The sequence below is a fragment of the Tauraco erythrolophus genome, chromosome 3 (genome assembly GCF_009769465.1).
Source record: "Tauraco erythrolophus isolate bTauEry1 chromosome 3, bTauEry1.pri, whole genome shotgun sequence".
In the NCBI taxonomy this organism is placed as follows: domain Eukaryota; kingdom Metazoa; phylum Chordata; class Aves; order Musophagiformes; family Musophagidae; genus Tauraco; species Tauraco erythrolophus.
The window spans coordinates 66320338-66340666 of NC_141467.1; the positions used below are offsets into that span (position 1 = coordinate 66320338).

At 46.1% G+C, this 20329-nt stretch overlaps 1 protein-coding gene across 1 annotated transcript; it reads right to left on the reverse strand.

Annotated features, from left to right (window-relative positions):
- Nucleotides 1–437: 437 nt before the first annotated feature.
- On the reverse strand, nucleotides 438–968 carry CRH (corticotropin releasing hormone). The gene has a single exon (XM_009982617.2). The coding sequence runs from the start codon at nucleotides 966–968 to the stop codon at nucleotides 438–440; it is 531 nt and encodes a 176-aa protein (XP_009980919.2).
- Nucleotides 969–20329: the final 19361 nt, after the last annotated feature.

Genomic DNA, 20329 nt, shown 5'->3' on the forward strand with positions numbered 1-20329 from the left:
GCTGAAAAGATGTTTTATTGTGAAAATGTTTACAGGGAAAAAAAAAAACAACAAACAAAAAACAGGTGGATTTAAAGTAGCGTACATAGATTCGCCCTCCCACCTCCCTGCCACCCCAGCAGAAAAGTTATCTGTCTCCTCAGAACCTTTTCTTCCAACGCTCACACATCCCTACGTAGCGATGGCACTAGAATAACTGGGAAACGGAGAAATAAATAAAGGTAGGGGAGGTTACGAACGACACTCGTGTTTCTGCACTTGGTACACGGCTGTGCATGCGAGTCAAGGGACAGAGGCTGTTCGGAGGACACCCTTCTAGGTTTAAAGCTATATAAAAATAAAGAGATGACATCAGAGCAGCACTATGGTACATCGGACGGTGTAATTATTCTTGTGCTAACTGCGGAATCTCTTTGGCAAGGCAGGGAGGGGCCGTTTCATTTCCCGATTATCTCCATCAGTTTCCTGTTGCTGTGAGCTTGCTGCGCTAACTGCTCGGCTCGGGCCATCTCCAAGACTTCTCGCAGGAGGTGGAAAGTCAGATCCAGAGAAATAGGGGGCTCCTCGGATCGCTTCTCCCTCTCCACGGCCTCTCCCTCGGCTTCGCCCTCCTCGGCGCTCCCCAGCGAGCGCTCGGGCAGCTGCTGCAGCTGTTGCACCGCCGCCCGGAAAAAGTTGCTGGCGGAGGCTTCGGGCTGTAGGTGGCTGGTGCTGCTGGAAGAGGCGGAGAAAGAGCCAAGGGGTCTCTTGTTGAGGTTGCCCAAGCGCAGGAAATACTCTTCTCCCATGCGGAGCAGGACGGGCAGGGTTTGCTGCTGCTGCTCCTGCTGCTGCTGCTGCTGGAAGAAATCCGGCTGGTGCGGAGCCCCGTGGGCGGCTACCGGGCTCTTGCTGAGAGCTCTGCACTCCTGGCAGGGCAGGAGGGCGACCAGCAGGATTCCGGTGGAGACCAGCAGCGGGATCTTCATGGTCGGGGCCCAAACCTGCGGGGGCAGACGGGGGACGGGGCAGGGGGTTACGGAGCCGAGCCGCGGCGGCGGGCGGGGAGGGCAGCGCGGGGCCGGGGAGGGCGCGCCCCCCGCCGCCGCTGTCCCGGTGCTGAAACGCGCGGCTCGCTCCGCGCCCCTCCGCGCGCCTCCGCGCCCCTCCGCGCCCCGCACACCGCGACCCGGCTGCGCTCAGCCCCGGGGCCGGCCAGCCCCCGCCGTCGAGGCAGCCGCTCACCGCGGAACAGCCCCGCGGGGCGGCTCCGGGCTGCGCTCGGCAGCGGCTCCCGGGGATCGGGCTGGGCTGAGCCGCTGTGAAGAGAGTCCACGCGTGTGCGCGGACCTGCGCCTCTTCACTCACCCCGGCGGTGGGAGGGTGCGTGGGGTGCCTGCAGCGGGCGGCTGTCCCCAGGTGCTGCGGAGTGCGAGCGCCCGGCTCCCCCGCGCCTTCCCGCTCCCTGCCCGGCCGAGGGAGCTCCCCGCCTCCCGCGGGACGCCACGCTCAGCCTCCCGCAGCGCAGCGCAGCCCGCTCCGCGCCCGGGCGCGGCCCCGCACCTACCTGGGGCGGCGGCGGCGGCGGCAGGGCAGGGCAGGGCAGGCGGCGGGGCTCGGCGGTGCCCGGCGTCCCTTCCTCTCGCTCTCCCTCGGAGGCGGCTCCTCGCGAACTTGGGATCAGATTTGGTCCTAATCAGAGCCGGGGCGCGGGATTTTTATAGCTTAGACCCTCTCCTGGAATCACGCAGAACTTGCCTAATAAGCTGACGCTCTCCTGACAGCCCGATTGCGTGCCCCGATCCACTGCTGAATAAATCATGGGGGCCCGTCGGAGCGGCGATGGGCCGAGTTTCGCTATCGCAACCCCAAATCTCACGTCCAATTATATCAACAGATATTTATCGCCTCTGCTGTGACGTCAGCGGGGCTGGGGGCCGGGGAGCAGGGTGCCCCCCCACCCCCACCCCATTGACAAAAATACTTGAATGAGATTTCCGAGCGGGCGCGTACTATGAGAGGTCACTCCGGGAAAACTTTCCACTGGCGTGCCGGCCCGCGGGGAGGGACCCGACCCGCCCGACACCAGGGCTGCCCTCCCGGGCTCCGTCCTTCTACCATCCCCGGTGCTCCGCGGCCCCCGCCACCTCCGGGCCCGCCCGCACGGGGCTGCTGCGGCCGATCGGCGCGGGAGGCTCCGCGGAGCGCGGGTTTTGCGCGGATCCTCTCTTTCCTCCGCGCCCGGGGCCAGCTCTTCAAACCGTACAGGAGTGCAGCCGCGTCCCGCGGGGCAGGGCAGGTGCCGGTGCCGGTGCCGGGAGGGACCCGCGGCGCCGCTGGCATCGTCACGTCGCACAGGCTGCCCGGGGCCCCGCCGCGGGGAGAGGGGGCGGAAAGCCCTTGGCCAGCCCCCCCGGGGGCGGTGGGGAGGGCCCGGGGTGCCGCGGGGCCAGGGCCGCCCTGGGAACATCTGCCGGGCAGGGACCGCAGCCCAGGGCGCCGCTCCGCCCGCTCCTCCTCCCCTGCCACCTCCGGCATCGCCGCCTGCTCGTCCCGGCCCTGCCTCCGAGCTGCCAGCTCCCACTCCCTCCTTCTGGCCCTTGCCTCTCTCCATTGCCTTCCCACTTCTTGCGTGGAGGAAGCAACTGCTCCTTTTTCTTTTTCTCTCCCCCGCCCCTCCACTCCACTCGCTGATCTTCCCCACCTCTTCGCCTCCATGGCCATGTGTTTCCCTGTTTGACCTCCTCAGCTGAGGCTTTACCCTCCAGGGTGTCCTAATCCCACGTCGAGCTTGCTTCCTTTGAAGTGCTCTCCTGCCTCCATTATGTCTGCAGGCTCCAGATCATATTCCACCAGTGTCTCCAGCTGGGTTGCTTACCCTCAGATCTCCTCTTCCAGGAGGTTGCGCTGCCTATAGAAATAACTTCTGCCCAATGTCCGTTCCATGCGTAACATGCGTTCTTCAGTTTTTGCATCCCATCAGCTTTGCAGCTGCAGCTCAGTTGTGCTTCTCCACTGCCTCAGTTGTAACATTAATCATGTTCTTCCCTTTAAATTGGAAAATTGTACTGAAAACCTACTGCTTTTATCCTGCCTAGACTGTAAATGCTTGGGGTTGTGCACTTGCATGTCTTCCACTGCACTGAGGAGTTGCAACAGACCACGAAAGGCGATCGTATCCTATTGATGCTAAATCAGTGATGAATCTGAAATCCGTTTCCTTAATAAAATGACAAAGGTCAAACAACTTAATATATGAGGTTCACCAGAGCCCAATTCTGAGCTTCTCCTTAGGGATGCCATACACTTTCATTTTTGTTATACCTACCTCCCGCCTCGGACGCTGTTGGTGAAGTGCCAAAGAATCAGATCTTGTGCATCATAAAGAAAAAAAAATGGAAAAACAAGTAGTAATACCAGAGATTTATCTCTGCATTACCTCTGTTAGCTCAGGCATTCATGCACTGAAATGCGTATTACAACGAAAACAGAACAGAATATATTGTGTAGATAGTCACAGCAGAAGCTATTTGTTTGCTTTTAAAGCATGTCAGCACAGCTTTCAATGAGAACAACAAGAGGTTCAAAGAAACAGGAGCTGAGTTCAAGCAGTTGCTGGAAAACACAAGAGGCACTAACTAAACTCAAACCCTCCAGATGTACTCTGGGGTGGGTTTTATCACAGTGTCTTCATTTTTAGGTTTAATATACCTTTTAAAGGCACAAAACTTCTTAAAATAATGTGATCACAAATGTAAAGAAGAAAGCATTCTGATCCAAATACAGTTTTTTTAGTGTCGTGGGTGAGATCTGGATAAGACACAGAGCTGCATCTCTCCACAAGATTGATGCCAGTGAGAATTGGCTCAGATTATTTTATGGTTTTCATCATTTACAATATTATTTAGGTCCCTTTAGGCAGACAGTTTTGTCCCTTAAAGAGCCACAGGGGTAGCAAATAGAGCATAGGAGTGGGCTAGGAGAGCTCCTGCAATTTTCACAAGAGCTGTACAACCTGCCAGGTTCTTCTCCCCTTTTTGCTGACCCCTGGCTCTGAGCAGGGTCTTCAGTGTCTCACGCATGCTTGTTTCTAATCCGGCGTGATCGTATTACTCCGCTTTCCTCATAGATCTTGAATTATGTGTGAGAGGGCTTGCAACAATTTAAATGCAGGGAAGACTGTGAGACATTCGGGTGTCTTGATAACACGGAATATAAAATATCACAGACACACAAATCAAAAAGTACTTCCTTCAGCACTTCAAATGCAGAACTGACTGCCTAGGAACATAGAAGTCCTTTCTCCAAAGAGTCACCAGTTTCTGGGTGAGATCTCAGCTCTTAGTCCTGAAGGAGATTACAGCAGAAGAAATCCTGGATTCTCACCGGAAGGGGTGAAAGAGAGAGACAAGCAGATTAGAGTTTTACGTTTATTGATATAGTTTGAGATTAGCATACCCTTCATAAGAAAAGTATTCATATTTGAGTCATTCTGCAAACATCAGAGGCAAACAGAATTTTTGCAGTGAATCACAAAATAACATTGTCTAGAAATAAAAAGCACCAGCAAGGCCCGTCTCCTCTCCAGGTTGGGTGCACCTGCCCTTTAGCCTTAGTGATCTCAAACTCAGGCACCTGCTGAAAGGCAATTATAGCTACTCTGCGGTAGCAAATGGAAAGCAAAAGCATGCCCAGAGCATGATACATCCCATGGCAAAATAGTACCTTCAGGCTTCTGGAGAAGCTCACCTCGTTCCCTTGTCTATAAAGGGAGTGTAGACAACCACCTTAGCCTAGTCACTGAACTTTTAGATAGCTAATGTGAGGCGAGAAGAATCTCCTCCTCACTGATTGACCGTAGCAGAGAGATCACACAGTTCTAAAAATAGCAGTAGAGAAGGGATGATGTTAAACTGAGGGCATGGCTCCTACCCCAGGTATTTTTTAAGATGTCCAGCTACGAACATGGAAAAACATACACTAGCTGTAGATCAGCTTTCTACCACAGTACAATATTTCATTACCGCTCCAGCTTTTGTCAGAAGGTGGTAAGGATTTCTGGTATTGTTGCATTCAGCAAACATTTCCACGTCATCTCACATAACCACTTCATGTGATCACCATCGTTACTTGGTCCCTGTGATCAGCTTTCTAACATGCAATCTTACGTTCTGTGGCTATTTCAGGTGAACTCAGTGCATCTTGCCCACTCTGAGGTGCCAGCAGTTGTACCCTGGCACATCTATACATTACTTTGTGATTTCACCTTTCAGTACTCCTGAAATTAAGAAATCTAAATCCAATGGTCATAAATGTTATGGATTCTAAGCAACCTAGAGGAAAAGAAGAAAAATTCAAAGTTTCTTACTATGCCTGAAAGTGATCTTCCTCAGCAGACTGCATTTGCTAGACTAATAATAGAGGACCTCAATTAAAGTTAGTTACACAAAATCAATAAAAATAAATCAAATAAATACAAAGGAGTATGTTCTAAGTCAGGTTGAAGAGCAAAACTGGTAAGCTGCTCAGCTATCTGCCCTTTCTTCTGAACCCAAGAGTCTTCAAAATCCTTTATTTAGGTCTTAATTTCTCTTTCAACTTTTCAGTGATCTCACTCTAGGAAGGAAGTCACAGGTGCGTGTCACAGGGATTTTCTGTGGTACACCTCACCATCATAACAGAGCTCCACTGAAAACATTTTAAAGTTACAATAGGTTTTCCTACAGTCCTGTGAGAGAGAGGAAAGCACCTTAATTTTCCAAACTTTCCAGTGGGGAAAACCACCATGAGAGGATGAAGAGATTTACACAGTATCCCTCAGGGATTTGTGCACAAGTGAAGCTTGCATTTTCTGACACGAAGTTCAAAAGCTCAACCAGAGGACTATTTTCATTCATGATTTAATGTTCATACTCTTGATCCCAGAAGGCTGTCCACAAGACACGCTATTATGCATTCAGGGTCGCAAAGGAAGGAAAAATTCCTTAGGAATATCCGTTCGGTTCCGTGATGTCTGAGGAGAGCACAGCCGTTCACAGTGGCTCGCACACGGGTGGATTTGCAGGGATGGTTTTCCTCCCAAAGCCTGACCCCCAGCTGAGCAGAGGCCAGCACAGCTGCTCAGAGATCTCAAGCATGGACCTTCTGCCCCAGCAAGTGCCTTCCCTGTGCCCAAAGCCCCACATGCCCAGGAGGTTGTTCCCACCAGTGCACGCAACACAGGGAGGAGCTGCGCACGTAACCTCTTGGACATCACCAAAAAGGACTTTCAGATGTCTTATGGCCTCGCGCTCTCCTTCTGAGCAGTGAAGGGAAGCTGCAGACACAGGCCGGGAGGAGCATGGAGGTGACAAAGGCTGCGCCTTTCTCCTCCTGACAGCCCTCATCCAGGGAGACAACAGCTGACCTTTATATTTACCTCACAAGACTTGTCAGTTGCTATTCTTGCTCTCAGATAAGGGCTGGAGAAGGCTGCGTGGGTGCGTGTGCGAGCTCTCTATGCCATCAATGATAATGCTGCAGGAGCTCATCTCACTATTATTGACAGCAACAAGGACGTCCATCAAACAAGTGCTCCCCGAGAGCGCTGAGCAATCGGTATGCCCAGTGGTCTTGGCGTCTGGGTACATTTGGCCATAAGAGAAATTTTTCTGGTTAGCTGAGTGTCCCATCTGTCTGTCTATGTTTGGCAGAGACCGGGGCAAGGACAAGGGATTGGGTTTGCATCTCGCACACATCTGGAATGACCCACTGAAATTGCCACGTGCAGCCTAGTTTGCGGTGCCAGAGAAGACGACACACACAGCCCATATGGGCAGCAGGGTACAGGCTCAGCTGAGTGGGAGGGGGGATGCTGAACCAGAGGAGGGTAGGTATCAGGCACATGGGCCAAGCCTCCAGCCAAGGGGAAGTGGAGGAGACAGGGTGGGCCTGCAGGGAAGGGCAGGTGGGAATATCCACATTACCTCTCCCCTGGCACGTCCCTGCCCCTGGGAAGTTAGAGCCCAAAGCTGTCCCTCTATTCGACTCTGGGAGAGGGGCTCAGAGGGGAGCTCACAACACTCTGACCATGACGCCAACAGCTGCTTGAGGGCTTGCTCCAAGGAGCCTGTCAGGAACCGCCCACCAAAGACCAGGAGCAGATGAGAGCCTGTCTGTCCAGCCAGGACATCCCAATGGAAAGGGCCACTGAATCAGTGATGGCTTCAGCCATCAAACACACCCTTGATGCCAGGGACCTTGCCTTGTTCCCATCACGTGTGGCATCAGGCCTGCTGTTAGCCATTAGTGTCAGCAGCAATATTTAGTTCGTTCAGCTTTAAAGTTGTGGTCGTGTCGCAAACATCGGGAGACTGTGCTGCTGGAGTGATGGGTCTGGGCGTCACTATGAAAGTCAAGAGAAACATTTGAGCGCAGCTGGGCTGGTGCGGCATTTTCCAGCATCCAGGCAGAAGCAATTTGAGTAAATTGCTGGGGCTGGTTTTTTCAGTGGCCAACACACTGCTATCCCACTGGAAGAGAAGATAATGGGAAAAAAGTTGGAGTTGGAATTTGCAAAAGGCAAAACCCTCACTCAACAGTAAAACATTCGCCATGTGTGTTTGTTGTGAACAAAGATTTCCTTCGTAATGTAAGACACATGATACATTCTCGTGTAAAAGTGTACGCAACATGAGAAATGAAAACTGAGGAGAGAGGGAAAATGATCAGTGCAGTTTAAAGGAGGTTTGTGATACCGAGGGCAACTCCTGCTCCTAGAATCCTGTTACAACCTCAATTGTTGCTAAAAAAAGAAAGAAAGTTTAGCCTTCAAGCTTAAAGGCATCACCCAGCTATACCGTCAGGGCTGAGAACCCCCAAATAAACATCAGAAGAGCTGAGAATGTCATCTTCTTTAAAAATCTCATGATTCTGAAAACAATCTCAGTATCTGGGGGAGAAGGAGATGGGGGCAGCACGATTTAGGAATACTTGAGGCTAGAGATGTTGCACCTGCCTTCTCACTCCTTTCAAGTGAGGAAATATGGGAAGAAATACAAACACACTATCTGTCTTGAATGGCTGGGCAACAGGCTATATATAGAATCTGCTCTGTCCTACTTAAGTTATGACTAATGCTAAACAATTAGAAATTCAGATGTCTGCGTATTTGAAGGAGCGAACATCTCTAATGCACCATTTGTTGTTCATTAAAAAATGGACGAATCAAAGTCTCTCTAAGCTCCGACTAGGCTGCACTTATCAACAGGTGCGTGTTGCTGGAAGTGGAGCCCCATGAGACTAATTGCAAGGGATAATGAACAAGATGAGGCGTTTCTTGGAAAAAACGATTGTTATCTTTATAATGACCATACTCATGCCAAACACTGCAAATTCTTTAGGGAAGGGACTTTCTTTTTTGTTCTGTGCCTGCCTGGTGTCTAGCCCAGTGGCGCCCTACTCTGTGACTAGGAATCCTAAGTGCTACTGCAATTCAAGCAGTATATTAGAGTGAACAGTAGTATTAAATTAGCTGGGAACATGAAGGTGGTTTTCATCAGCATCTCCAATGTACAGGATCAACAAACATTTCTCTAAAGCAGAGGCCAATGGAATTTTATTTGACAACACTTCATTTTTATGAGGAGAAGATAATGCTAATACAAAACTGCAGCTTACTCTCAGGAATTTGGCAGGACTTTTTGTCTAGTTCCTCTAATTCAGGGCTGCCGTGTCTGGAAGCACTGGAGTGGGTTTTGATATAGCCAAGATGAAAGATTGAGTGAAGGAATCAAAATACAGAATAAAAACCACAAAACATGACAGTCAATAAATGGAAGACATGATCAATCTCCACCAGATAAAATTTCCAGATTTCTCAACCATTCTCATTCTCTCTGTGCGTTGCTGTTATTGCAAAGCATACACTTCATGAATTTACTTACTGGATGGTTTCCTTCAACTCTCTTCTGCTTTGTCATCATTACGGATGTAATGACAGGGGCTACGAGTGGCACTGCCACACACACATCATCATCTATTATTCTTTTAGCAAAAGAGAATGATTTTATTCTGGAAGACAATACTGGCTTTATTCTTAACTCCTTATACTGGGAGAGAAAAAAAGAGTGGAAATGGAGGTACTGTAGCTGCTTCTCTACAACTTCTAGTAAACTTAGAAGGAGGTACATTTTGGCCTGAGAATGTCATTTAAAACCCCTCTCTTTGAGACTAGTGGTTATGAAAATCAAGTAAGACGGAGTATGAATATTCCTAGGCACTAGGAGTTTTTATTTCTCCTTCACCAGGAAACAGTAGTGCTGGTGGCCTGACATGAGGCCACTTCATAAGATGCAGATTTCTAACTGCTTTGCAAATATTACCCCTGATCTTAATGAAGTTAATGAATAGCCATGTATAACTAATGTTGTTTAGCACTGAAATGCATTCTGTACTGAGATAGTCCAACACCACCCAGAACCAAGGCTCACAGCCTGGGCTAAAACTAGCACCAGGACACAAGTATGGATACTGGATCCAAGCAAGGCTGCAGGATGGGTGTGTTACGAGCAAGCCTACCTCATGTAATGGGTGCAGAGATGCTTGGACTACCCAAGCTTACATCATATTGCTCCAGCAATGCAGTGCCACATCTCGTGTAAGAATCCTGCTGAGGGCTGGTGGCTCCTCACTTTTCTTTGTGAGAGCAAGCACATGGGTTTGAAGTAGCAGTAGCTCAACACTCTCTCACTGTGCTCTGCTGTACGTGCCCTTGGATCAACAGTTAAACTGAAACTTGGCTAAAACCATCTGGGTAAATGCCAAGAGCTCTTCGGCACCCATCTCTGACGTAACCTGGCTCATTCGGATGAAGTGTTTTTTAGGAGTGAATAACTAAAGCAGAACGCCATAGAGTGGCCTCAAAGATGTTAGGAGCTACAAGTTCAAAGCTCCTAAGATTATTTCAAACGGGAGAAGACAGCTGCTACCAGAGGGGCCAAAGCTTTTTTTTAAACTTGAAAAACAACATCAGAACTGTAATCAGTAAATAAAGTCTAATTTTAAGCAATACTTGAGTTGATAGTGTCTCTTTTGAGGCAGCCACATATATGGGCATACAAAGGTTGGGAACATCCCTATAAGGCTTTTTCAGTTCCCTTGGTGAAGGCTGTGTGAAAAATAATTTTAGAGCAGCCAAATTTAAGGTGTTAACAGTGAGTGCCACTGACCTTTAGGTGCTGCTGTAAGACAGCAGCGTGAATAATAATAAATGCCCTGAGGTTGTCTCTTTTCAGTTTTCTATGAGTATAGCAAAGATTTTAAAAATCCTTGGCTCAACCAGACAGCTCATCTGAACCTCCAAGAGATGCCACACCAGGAAGTCTGCTCAGGAAGGCCTCTACCATGACAGACAGATTCAGAGGAACCTGGAATCATAGCTAGTAAAAGAGTTGGCACAGAAGGACTTACAGCTTAGTCAGAATTGCTCTTAGGCTTGAGACTGAGAAAGGTCTCTCCCTCTGCTAGGAGGAAGAAAGAGGGTTCCTGGGTGTAAGGCAGGGAGTACATCTCAGTCACACACTTGCTCTACCTGTATTGATGATCCTGAGGGGGAAAAGGTACTGGTTTCGACTCAGAGGGAATGAAATTGTGCATTCTGATATCTAGGGTTTTGACACTGACTGTAATTAAACTTGTTTTGGCCCCAAACTGAAAAACTCACACTTTCCTCCTATTTGTCTTGGCAGAGCTTTTGGCAGAGCTGTGTGATGGAGGCTGGCTGACTGTCACAGAACAGGAATGGAAAGGAGGTGCCAATAAGAGGAAACTGATGAACTGGAAAAGAAAGGCAGTGGTAAGAGAACTGACTTCTACATGCCAATAGGTGATTGGACTGTACTGTCATGTCTTTATCACGTCAGCAAGAACAATGACAATAGGTACATATGTATGACTCGAGTTACTCTCCAATTTTGCTACTACAGTGACTGTGCCTAAAAGGTGGGATTTCTCTCTGGATCCTTTTGCTATGTCTATTAACAAACAAACCTCAAATTAAAGAAATGAGCAAGAATGAATATTGTGTATTTCACAACCAATCAACATTTGCAGCATAGCTCTATCTAGACCTGGGAAACACTCAAGCAGGTCCCTCAGGGAGCAAGGAAGGGCAGTATTAATCCATTCTGAGAGCGAAGGAATTGTGGCACAGGTTTTTTGTTGTTGTTGTAGCTGTCTCTTGCAGCAGCTTCTTATCTGCTTAGCAACATGTGAGGACAAACTTCTAATAAACAACACAACTTAGATACCTATCTAAAGGGTAAAGATCCCAGTTTTGTTCTCTCAGAACAGATCTTCATTTAAAAAAAGGAGCTACATGATAATCCCTTCAAAAATCCATTAGAGTCAACACCAAGCAGAGTCAAAATTGGCTGATGGAAAACTAGGCGTTATTTGACTCTTCCTTCATAAAGAATGAAAACAAAGTCCCAGTTTGGGATCAAGGCCAGATTTAAATCTTGAACACCGTCCTGAAGTGCAACCTTGTCTCTCTGCATGATTCTGCTTGAGATACTACACAGACCTTGAGGCAGAGCCGCCTCATGCTCCAAAGAACGAATGCCGTACCTTAAATATCTTCACACGCTATCTGTCATTATGACTGGAGCCACAATGAATAAGTTTTCCATCTGCATGTATTTCCCCCACAGTATCACAGAGATCCTATTCAGTTTGACTTTTGCCTTCTAAGAATTGGACATGAACGATGCCAACTGCAGAGCAGTGGCAGACAACAGTCTGGTGAAGCTTTTCATGCTCATTGAGACCTACTGATAACCAATCTCTGTTCAATACCAAAACCAGATAGTCTACGTACTCTTCAGCCTTCAGTTATGGCTAGGATGTAGCTTGAGACAGACTAAGATGATTTCAAGAATCTAAACTGAAGTAAATCTTCCAGTGGCTTTTCTCTTCTGATAGCAAATGAAATAGGTTGTTGTGAACTTACGGCATGTATAACTCCTGGTGGTTTTGGAGAAATAAAGTAATATTTTGATATTTTGGTAGCACGCTTTCAGATGGCGCGTTGGCCTTCTCCAACTTGCCAAGCACAGCATCAGCATTATGCCATTACCCAGGATGCCAGTCTCAAACTGTATCTCCTGACTGCATTCATCCTGAGTTCATTTTCCTTCAGGAACTGACTAGCCTCACTTACCAGCCATAAATTAGCCGTGTCTTCAACTGCACTACCTTTCTGAGTGCTGAAGTAACAACTATTACAGTGCTTACCATACTTCACAAGTACAGCCTGGCTCTATCATTCATTTGACTGAGCCTTCAGTCAAACAGTGCTCTCTGCCCTGTGCTCCGTGTGCCGGGGCCTGATCACGCAGCTCTGTGCACAGGGGCTCTGATGGGAAGCGGTCTGCTGCTTAGGGACCTTATGATCCAGCAACAGGCTTTGTGATTAATAGAATAGAATTTTAATAAAACAACGTAGAATTTTCTCTCCTCAATCTGTCTGAACAATGGTTGATTGAGAAGTCTGTGAATGACATCTGCATTAAAAATAAATGAGACCCATAACGGATTCTAACATGGACTTTTTACAAGGATATATAGTGATAAGACAAGGGGCAATGGATTTAAACTGAAAGAGGGAGATTTAGATTTGATATAAGGAAGAAATTTTTTACATTGAGGGTGGTGAGGCACTGGAATAGGTTGCCCAGAGATGTTGTGGACGCCCCATCCCTGGAAGTGTTCAAGGCCAGGTTGAATGAGTCTTTGAGCAACCTGGTGTAGTGAAGGGTCTCCCTGCCCATGGCAGGGAGATTGGAACTAGATGATCTTTGAGGTCCCTTCCAACCCTAACCATTCTATGATTCTATAATTCTATGATTCTATGATTCTATGATTCTATGATTCTATGTAACATGACTGTGATAGGAAAAAGAGAACTTCATTTATACAAACCGTCTGTAAAACCAGCAAGATCCTTCTTTTCCTAGGAAAGGTATCTTTGCATCTGACATTGCTGCCGTTACACTGGAAAAGGCAGGAATTGATTTTATAATTGATTGTAGATGTCCTGATTCTTCCACAACATAAGCAGTGCACATGATCACCCACAGCTCAGATTTCCAGTGGAAATACCAGAAATTCCAGCAATGCTTTGAAAGGCTGGTAGATTGCTTGCTTTGTGCCTCTAGCTGAGACAATAACATCTCTCTGAGAAGAAGAAAAGAATGGAATGATCTTTATCCAAAAAAGCTAAGCTTCCCGATTCCCCATTATTCATTTATTTAGCTTGAATCAACCCATACCTACAGGTGGGAGCCAAGAGGTGGTGCTAGAACTCAGCTATCTTGTACCCAGCAAAATGTCTATTCCATCTGGTTTTCAGGTGGAAAGATGTAAAAGATGGCTGCGCTCACTATGCCTTATAATATTTCCAACCTGCATTGTTTAGTCTCTCTCAGCTGTCTGTGCTGTTAGGAAGAATATAGCCTGTTTTGTAGTTTCAGGGGCTAGCTGTTCTGGAAAGCAATCAGCCTCAATTCTTCCTGCTTGCTTCCTAGAGTTCTTGAAACTCTTCGCTCCTCAGCTACATCCAGAAGCACTCATTATCAATATAACGAGAACAACTACCTCAGATGAGAATATGCATGAGTTAATCTCTTCTCATTGTCCCTAAATTGAGCACTAGAGCAACACACTACCAAATATGCATGAGTCAAATCATGCTTAAAACTAACACCAGGCCTTTCATCAGAGACAAATGTCCTACTTTGGGAATGAATTATCAGAAGCTCTTTCAGTGACAGTGGATCGTATTACATTTCGGGTTGAGGGCCTTGAGTAAGAAAGCAAGAAAAACACCAGAGATACTGACAGCGTCACTGGCAGGAGCATCTGCCATAGCTGAGGCTTTTCTTGCACTCCTGATGTATGGCTGAACTGGGAAATCAGTCCCCTGGGAATTTTTCCCTCTACACAGCTATTCTTAAAAGGGAATTTTGGTGCTGTCAGTGGAAATTTGAGCAATGTTAGGAAGAGCAGGTATGTCTCTGCTGAGACAACCACAGAGCGAGGTTTCCGTGGCAGTTTTGCAGCGCAGACCTTGCCAAATCAAACTAAGCAGAGGCCACGAGAGCAGTGAATAACCATTTTTATTATCAGCTAATAGTACTTATAATTTCTTACCACCCTTTAGCAACTGATTTTAAAAGGTCCCCAAAAGAACCCTCCTCTTACAGCTTCCAGTATGTTTTCTGTATTTATCACCATTAAAATCTGGACAATTAAGCCTCCTTCATCGACTTCATTTATTCTATGAAAGCAGCCCGCTAAAGACTGTTACTTCAGAACTAACAAGAGGTAGCTAATAAATTGTAGCATCATGATCAATGGTTAGGGAATTTCTTGAAGAGCTCCTAAACAATTAGCTGATAGAGCACTCAAAGTGAAATTTTTGTAGGCTGCTCATGAATAAACCTGGTTTCATTTCATTATAAAAGGGCATACTGAGATAACAATTCAAATGCTAGGATATTACGTAATTTGTCATTATTATATTCTTATATAATTTGTATAACATTGCATCGTTATGCACTAGACCAATTTTCTTTGGAACAAATGAATGTAAAAGCCACCTTCCATTTTGGGATAAATGTAAGCATCAATTATAGTACTCTAGGGAATCAGACAATAAACGACACTATTCTCTGTCCCCAAAATGCGCACGTCACCAATAAAGCCATACATCAGCATAACTAGCAGGGGAAGTTTATTGGACGTTGTTTTTGGAAGGCTATCCATCTGAAAGAGGCTGAGAAGACCTAAGCTGCTGAGAAAGAAAAACAGAAAAGCTCATGACATGATCAGAGCAAGCTCTGGGCACACAGCTCCGAGTACTCAGTACTGCAAATCTGACCTGGCGCCTGCCAGTATTGGATCGAAAGCGCTGCAGCCACCTGGTGCAAAGTGCTGCTGGATGAAAATTCTTCAAAAGCAAGATAATTTTGTACCAGCAGGGTTTGTGCGGCTCTGGGTATCATCTGTTCCCCCTAAAGCTGGCACAGAAGATGGAGGCAGTATAAATACCACAGCACGTGATACGAGTAATTTGACAGAAAAGGGAGCACGCATTCATGCTCCAGCTGGATCAGCGGGTGATCTGATGGTGAGCAGCTCTACCAGCAATGAATGTGGCACCACCATCAAAAAAAGAGAGGGGACTTTCAGGCTAAGAACTGACTGAAAAAGGAGTCCAAACTACAAACTATTATCCTTTGTTGGTTGGTTCTTTCACCAAGATTTTGACAAAGAAACACCATTTTGTCAGCTTTTATGTTTCAGTGGCTACAGACTCTTGTCCAAATGGGGAACAATAGTACATTTAGACTACAACAGAATATTTTGCTTAAAATAGTCCATTTGGCAACATATATCAAAGTTTCATAACAAAACAGCAATGGCGTAGTTATTTAGTATTTTTAATGAACTGAGAAGGCCAATGCATTTCAAGTAAGAAACAACCAGCAGATAAAGTGTTTTGAGCTCTCGTGGTCCCTCTCCCTGCCAAAGAGCACACAAATAAAACTAAATCACAAGATTGGAGATTATTTCTTTCCTTTTTTTTTTTTTCCTAAAACTATTCTGTTACCGAGTTGTGCCCTAAAGGCCTTACTTCAGTAGAACGTCCTTCACCGTTTAGACTTTGCCCATGACTCAGTGAAGGTAAGCGGCAGCAGTGTTGATCCCATAGAAAATACCTGAAACCAGCATTTCCAGGTGTGTTATTTGATTAGCAGTTGATGAACGCTTGTTAATGCATTATCACAAGAATTTACACCACCAGAAAGAGCACTTGGGGTGACCTACAGGCAATTTTGTAGTTCTTGATCTTTCCATAATTATGAGCTCACTATTGTCTTTTTTGAAAAGTTTTATTTCCCACCTTTTTGTGGACAGCCACTTCCATTCTTGCCTAAGAAACAAGAACTAGAGTTAGGCTAAGACTTGGAAGACAGATGATCAGTTCCTTTCTCTGCTACTGTCATCCCAGGTGACTTTGAGCAAGCCATGTAGTGTTTCAGTGTCTGACTTCATTAACCTTGAAATATTCTTTCGGTAGATGCTTGCAGTAAAGAATATAGGGTATGCAGACGTTGCTGTCCACATGACCCTATGTGAGATACGCATGGCCCAGTAGCTTCCTAGATCATCTCAGCCATGCCAGTCCCACAGTGCTGTGATCTCTTCTCCCCTGCTATCAGGTTTGTTTTGGAGCTCACAGATGGATGTCTCAGTAGAATGCTTCTAATCAGGCACAATATTTTGCATGTGGTTAATCATTCATATGGGACTCTACATTTCAAACAGTTCAGATTTTCCTAATTAATGTTTTGCATCATGATCGTATTTACAGTAATTGGGACTGATATTTGAAGTACAGTAAAAGCTGTCATCTCGTTCCCTCCTAAAGAGCCCAATTACCTTCATTTGTTAGCAAATTCATACTAACATTTGGGTTTATTACACTTGACAATATAAAGCCAGCTTCTTCCATGACACAGTTCAGCAGAGTGCCATCAGCCCAGGCCTAAAAGATGCTGCAGACCTAGTCTTGGAGGCTAGAGTTGGGAGTGCCTTCCTGACCTATATCCTGACAGCGAAATCAATCAAAAAGTGTGTCCAGGACAAGAATTTCCCTTGTGCCCATGCTAGACTTCAGGCCATGACTATGAGGAAGATGACAGCTCTTGTAACGAGCCATTTGTCTGACGTTCACGTGCTACAGAAGACAGCTTGTCCCCAGCTTCACTCAGCCCGGCTGCCACCTAATTCCTCGTGCCTAGTGTTTTCAATTAGCACCTCTGAAGACCTACAGCCAGCCGAGAGGAAATATTAGGCACAGAAACTGGGGCAAAAGTCAGACCACATGAAAAGGCATTCGTCTTTCCGAGTTTTCACATCTCTGGGTTATAGTCCTGAAGAACCACTGCAGAGTGTCACATGCGGCTCCTGCCATTGAAAGTCATAGTGGCCGTTGCATCCTAAAGTTAATGTCATGGTTGGGTGTTAAAACACACCTGTGTATGTGGCTGTGTCATACAGCCACATACGCCTCGGCAAGGTGTTTACGAGTATGCCGCACGGGCGCTGCAGAGCAAGCCAGCCGTTCCGCAGACAGGAAAGAGGATGGAAGAGTGCCATACTTGTTTCTCATTCTGGGAAGTCCTATTTCAGCTACTGATTATTACCTAATAACCTAATCAGCAGTAACAGCAATATTTGGCACTTAAAAACACTTTATATTCAAAGAGCTACACAAGTGGGTTAGGTAGAAAATTAATCCCTAAGTAATTAGCAAAGCAAGCAAGCAAAAACAACATTTTAGGATCAGAAAACAGAGCTACAGAAGCAAGGTCAGATTGTTAGAGCACAGTCATTCATTTGTTGTGGCTTTCTTTAGGGAAACAGGTGTTTTTCAACAGGGAAATAAGGTAAACTATGATATTAACAGATGTTAGTGGGTCAAGGTCAGGCTTGGTGGGATGCTTTGAGTTGGCTAATTAATGAACATTTAAACACTAAGGAAAAAAAAAAGTTTATATTACACTCACCTCAGCTACAGCAGAGGTTTAAAATGGGCTTATTACAGTGTACTAGTGAGCACCAAAGACATCTCCCTGCCTGGGGTAAGCAAGATGTGAATGAGAAACAGAAATCAGGAGGTCCCACCCTTCCCACCTACCTACCGAGAAAACCAAATTGGTCTCTGCATGAAATTTCAGCACAAAGTTTTCCATCTGAAATCAGTTCCATGATTCAACAGTTCAATAAGCAGAAACCTCTCTCTCTTCTTGGTAATTTTCCCAAGAGTTTCCTCCAACTATCTTAGCTCTTAATTTATCTCTCGCCTCTCGCTCTCTTTTCTTTTCTTTTTTTTTTTTTTTTGCTACAAGCAACTTCTCTCCCAAGCACCTATCTACAATTGAATCCTGCTCTAAATTCATGTCAAGATCAGCTTATGTATTCATTGCTGAATGAATTTCAAATATGTGCTCCTCGTGTTCCTTTCCCAACAGGATAGAGAGGCCTCTTGAGTTGCTTTAAATGTCTCATTACAAATGCTTCATTAGAAACTACGTCACAGATTGTGTCAATCTGGTCCACACTTTCATGCCAAAAAGTAAAGACTTTCAAGCTGTGCCTCTCTTACTATTAAGTTTCCAATCTGTTTTTAGAATCTCAATCAGTTCTTTAAGGAATGCAAATGTTTCTTCTCCCTTTCGTGCTGAAACTAGCCATTGGGAAATGCACATGCATAATGCTTTCCTGTTCCTGCATGTATTGAAACAATAATCAATGCTGGAAAGGCAGGCTACTTTCTATATATTTTCTGAAGGATGTGCAGACCTTCCACGCTCATAGGGACAGACCGCCTTCTTCATGTTGTGTGAACAGAAATAATTCAGATGAAATCAATATTACATGTGACAAGAGTTTAATCAAAATCAGTGTGAGAAGCTTGGGTCTATTGGGGCTGAAGCTGATCTTAGGATAATGTAACATGAGTCAAGTTCCTTTGAGTCTGTTTTTCCCTGGAGCCAGACCTGGTTTACACCATCATAAACATACTTACTTCAAGGAACTACTCTTAACTGCTACTTTCTGCTTAGTGCAACTCGGCTCTATTATTGTTTCCTACGTAGTCAGGAGCCCTACCTGCTTTAAAGACATCACAAACCTCAGTTTTGTCAGTAATTCTTACTATGCTCTCTTATATCCAAATGGTAGAGGCCTCCTGCTTCTGCAGCTTCCAAACCATGTGGTGAAATGTGGATTATTTTGTTTGCTACTAATTCAGCCTTAGAAGTGGTGTAACTCATTAAAAGCTCCTGTTTGGTGTGAAACCGTAAAGAACTAGTACAGAAAAGCATTCTCATGCAGATGGTCAGCAGTAAAAGTAGAGGGAACCAGTGAAAATGTGGAATGGAAAACTCAGCACCTCAGATGTGGGAAGATCAACCCAAGTTAAAATAGGAGGTAGCACATACAAAATACAATACAAATTATTCCTTGTTGACTGTGGCCAGCTGTGCACCCAGATGGCCTCACCTCTCCGATGGTCCTGGCTGAGATACACCAGACCATCGTCTTGCCTCAAGGTAGGATCACAGAGGCTCCACATCATAGAATCATAGAATAGTTTCAGTTGGAAGGGATCTTTACAGGTCATCTAGTCCAATCCCCCTGCAGTGAGCAGGGATGTCTTCAACTAGATCAGGTTGCTCAGAGCCTCCCGTCCAGCCTGACCTTCAATGTTTCCAGGGATGGGGTATCCACCGCTTCATTGGGCAACTCGTTCCAGTGTTTCACCACCATCATAGTAAAAAATTTCTTCCTTATATCTAGTCTAAATCTACTCTCTTTTAGTTTGAAAGCCTTAGTCCTTGTTCTATCACAACAGGCCCTACTAAAGAGTCTGTCCCATCTTTCTTATAAGCCCCTTTAAGTATTGAACGGCTGTAATAATGTCTCCCCAGAGGCTCCTTTTCTCCAGGCTGAACAACCCCAACCCTCTCAGCCTGTCTTCATAGGAGAGGTGTTCCAGCCCTCTGAGCATTTTTGTAAACCTCCTCTGGACCCGCTCCAACAGCTCCATGTCTTTCCTGTGCTTAGGACCCCAGAGCTGAATGCAGTACTCCAGGTGGGGTCTCACCAGAGCAGAGGGGCAGAATGACCTCCCTCAACTTGCTGGCCATGCATCTTTGGATGTAGCCCAGGATATGGTTGCCTTTTTGGGCTGTGAGCCCACCTTGCTGGCTTGTGTCCGGCTTTTTCATCCCCCAGTACCCTCAAGTCCATTTCCACAGCGCTGCTCTCAATCTCTTCATCCCCTAGCCTGTATTGATGCTGGGGATTGCCCCAACCCACTTATCAGCCTTTCCGTACCATTGCCAAGGCTTCCTAACACCTAACCACAATATCCACACAGCTGATGAGTTTTCATCCTTTCAAAACATTATTTGGAGACCATGACTGTGTCTCATTCAGTTTTCTTTGTATTAACTCCTCTCAATTGCTTTCGTCTATCCACATACACTTTGTTTCCTACGACTGCATTGCTCATATTACCCTCCTCTAGACTCTACGTCTATCTTGCAGGATGGTGGACACAAGACTGGACACAAGACTAAGGTGAAGCCTTACCAGTAGTGAGTAAAGTACTCCTCTTCATATATCCTGGTGTGATATCTAGTTTTTTATCCAATGTGACATGGTTGATGTAAATTCAGTTGTGATCTGCTGTAATCTCTACAGTTTTTCAGAAAATCTGCATCTACTGAATACC

Excerpts from the sequence above, each read along its gene's own strand:
- CRH (XM_009982617.2), bottom strand. The coding sequence starts at position 968 with ATGAAGATCCCGCTGCTGGTCTCCACCGGAATCCTGCTGGTCGCCCTC.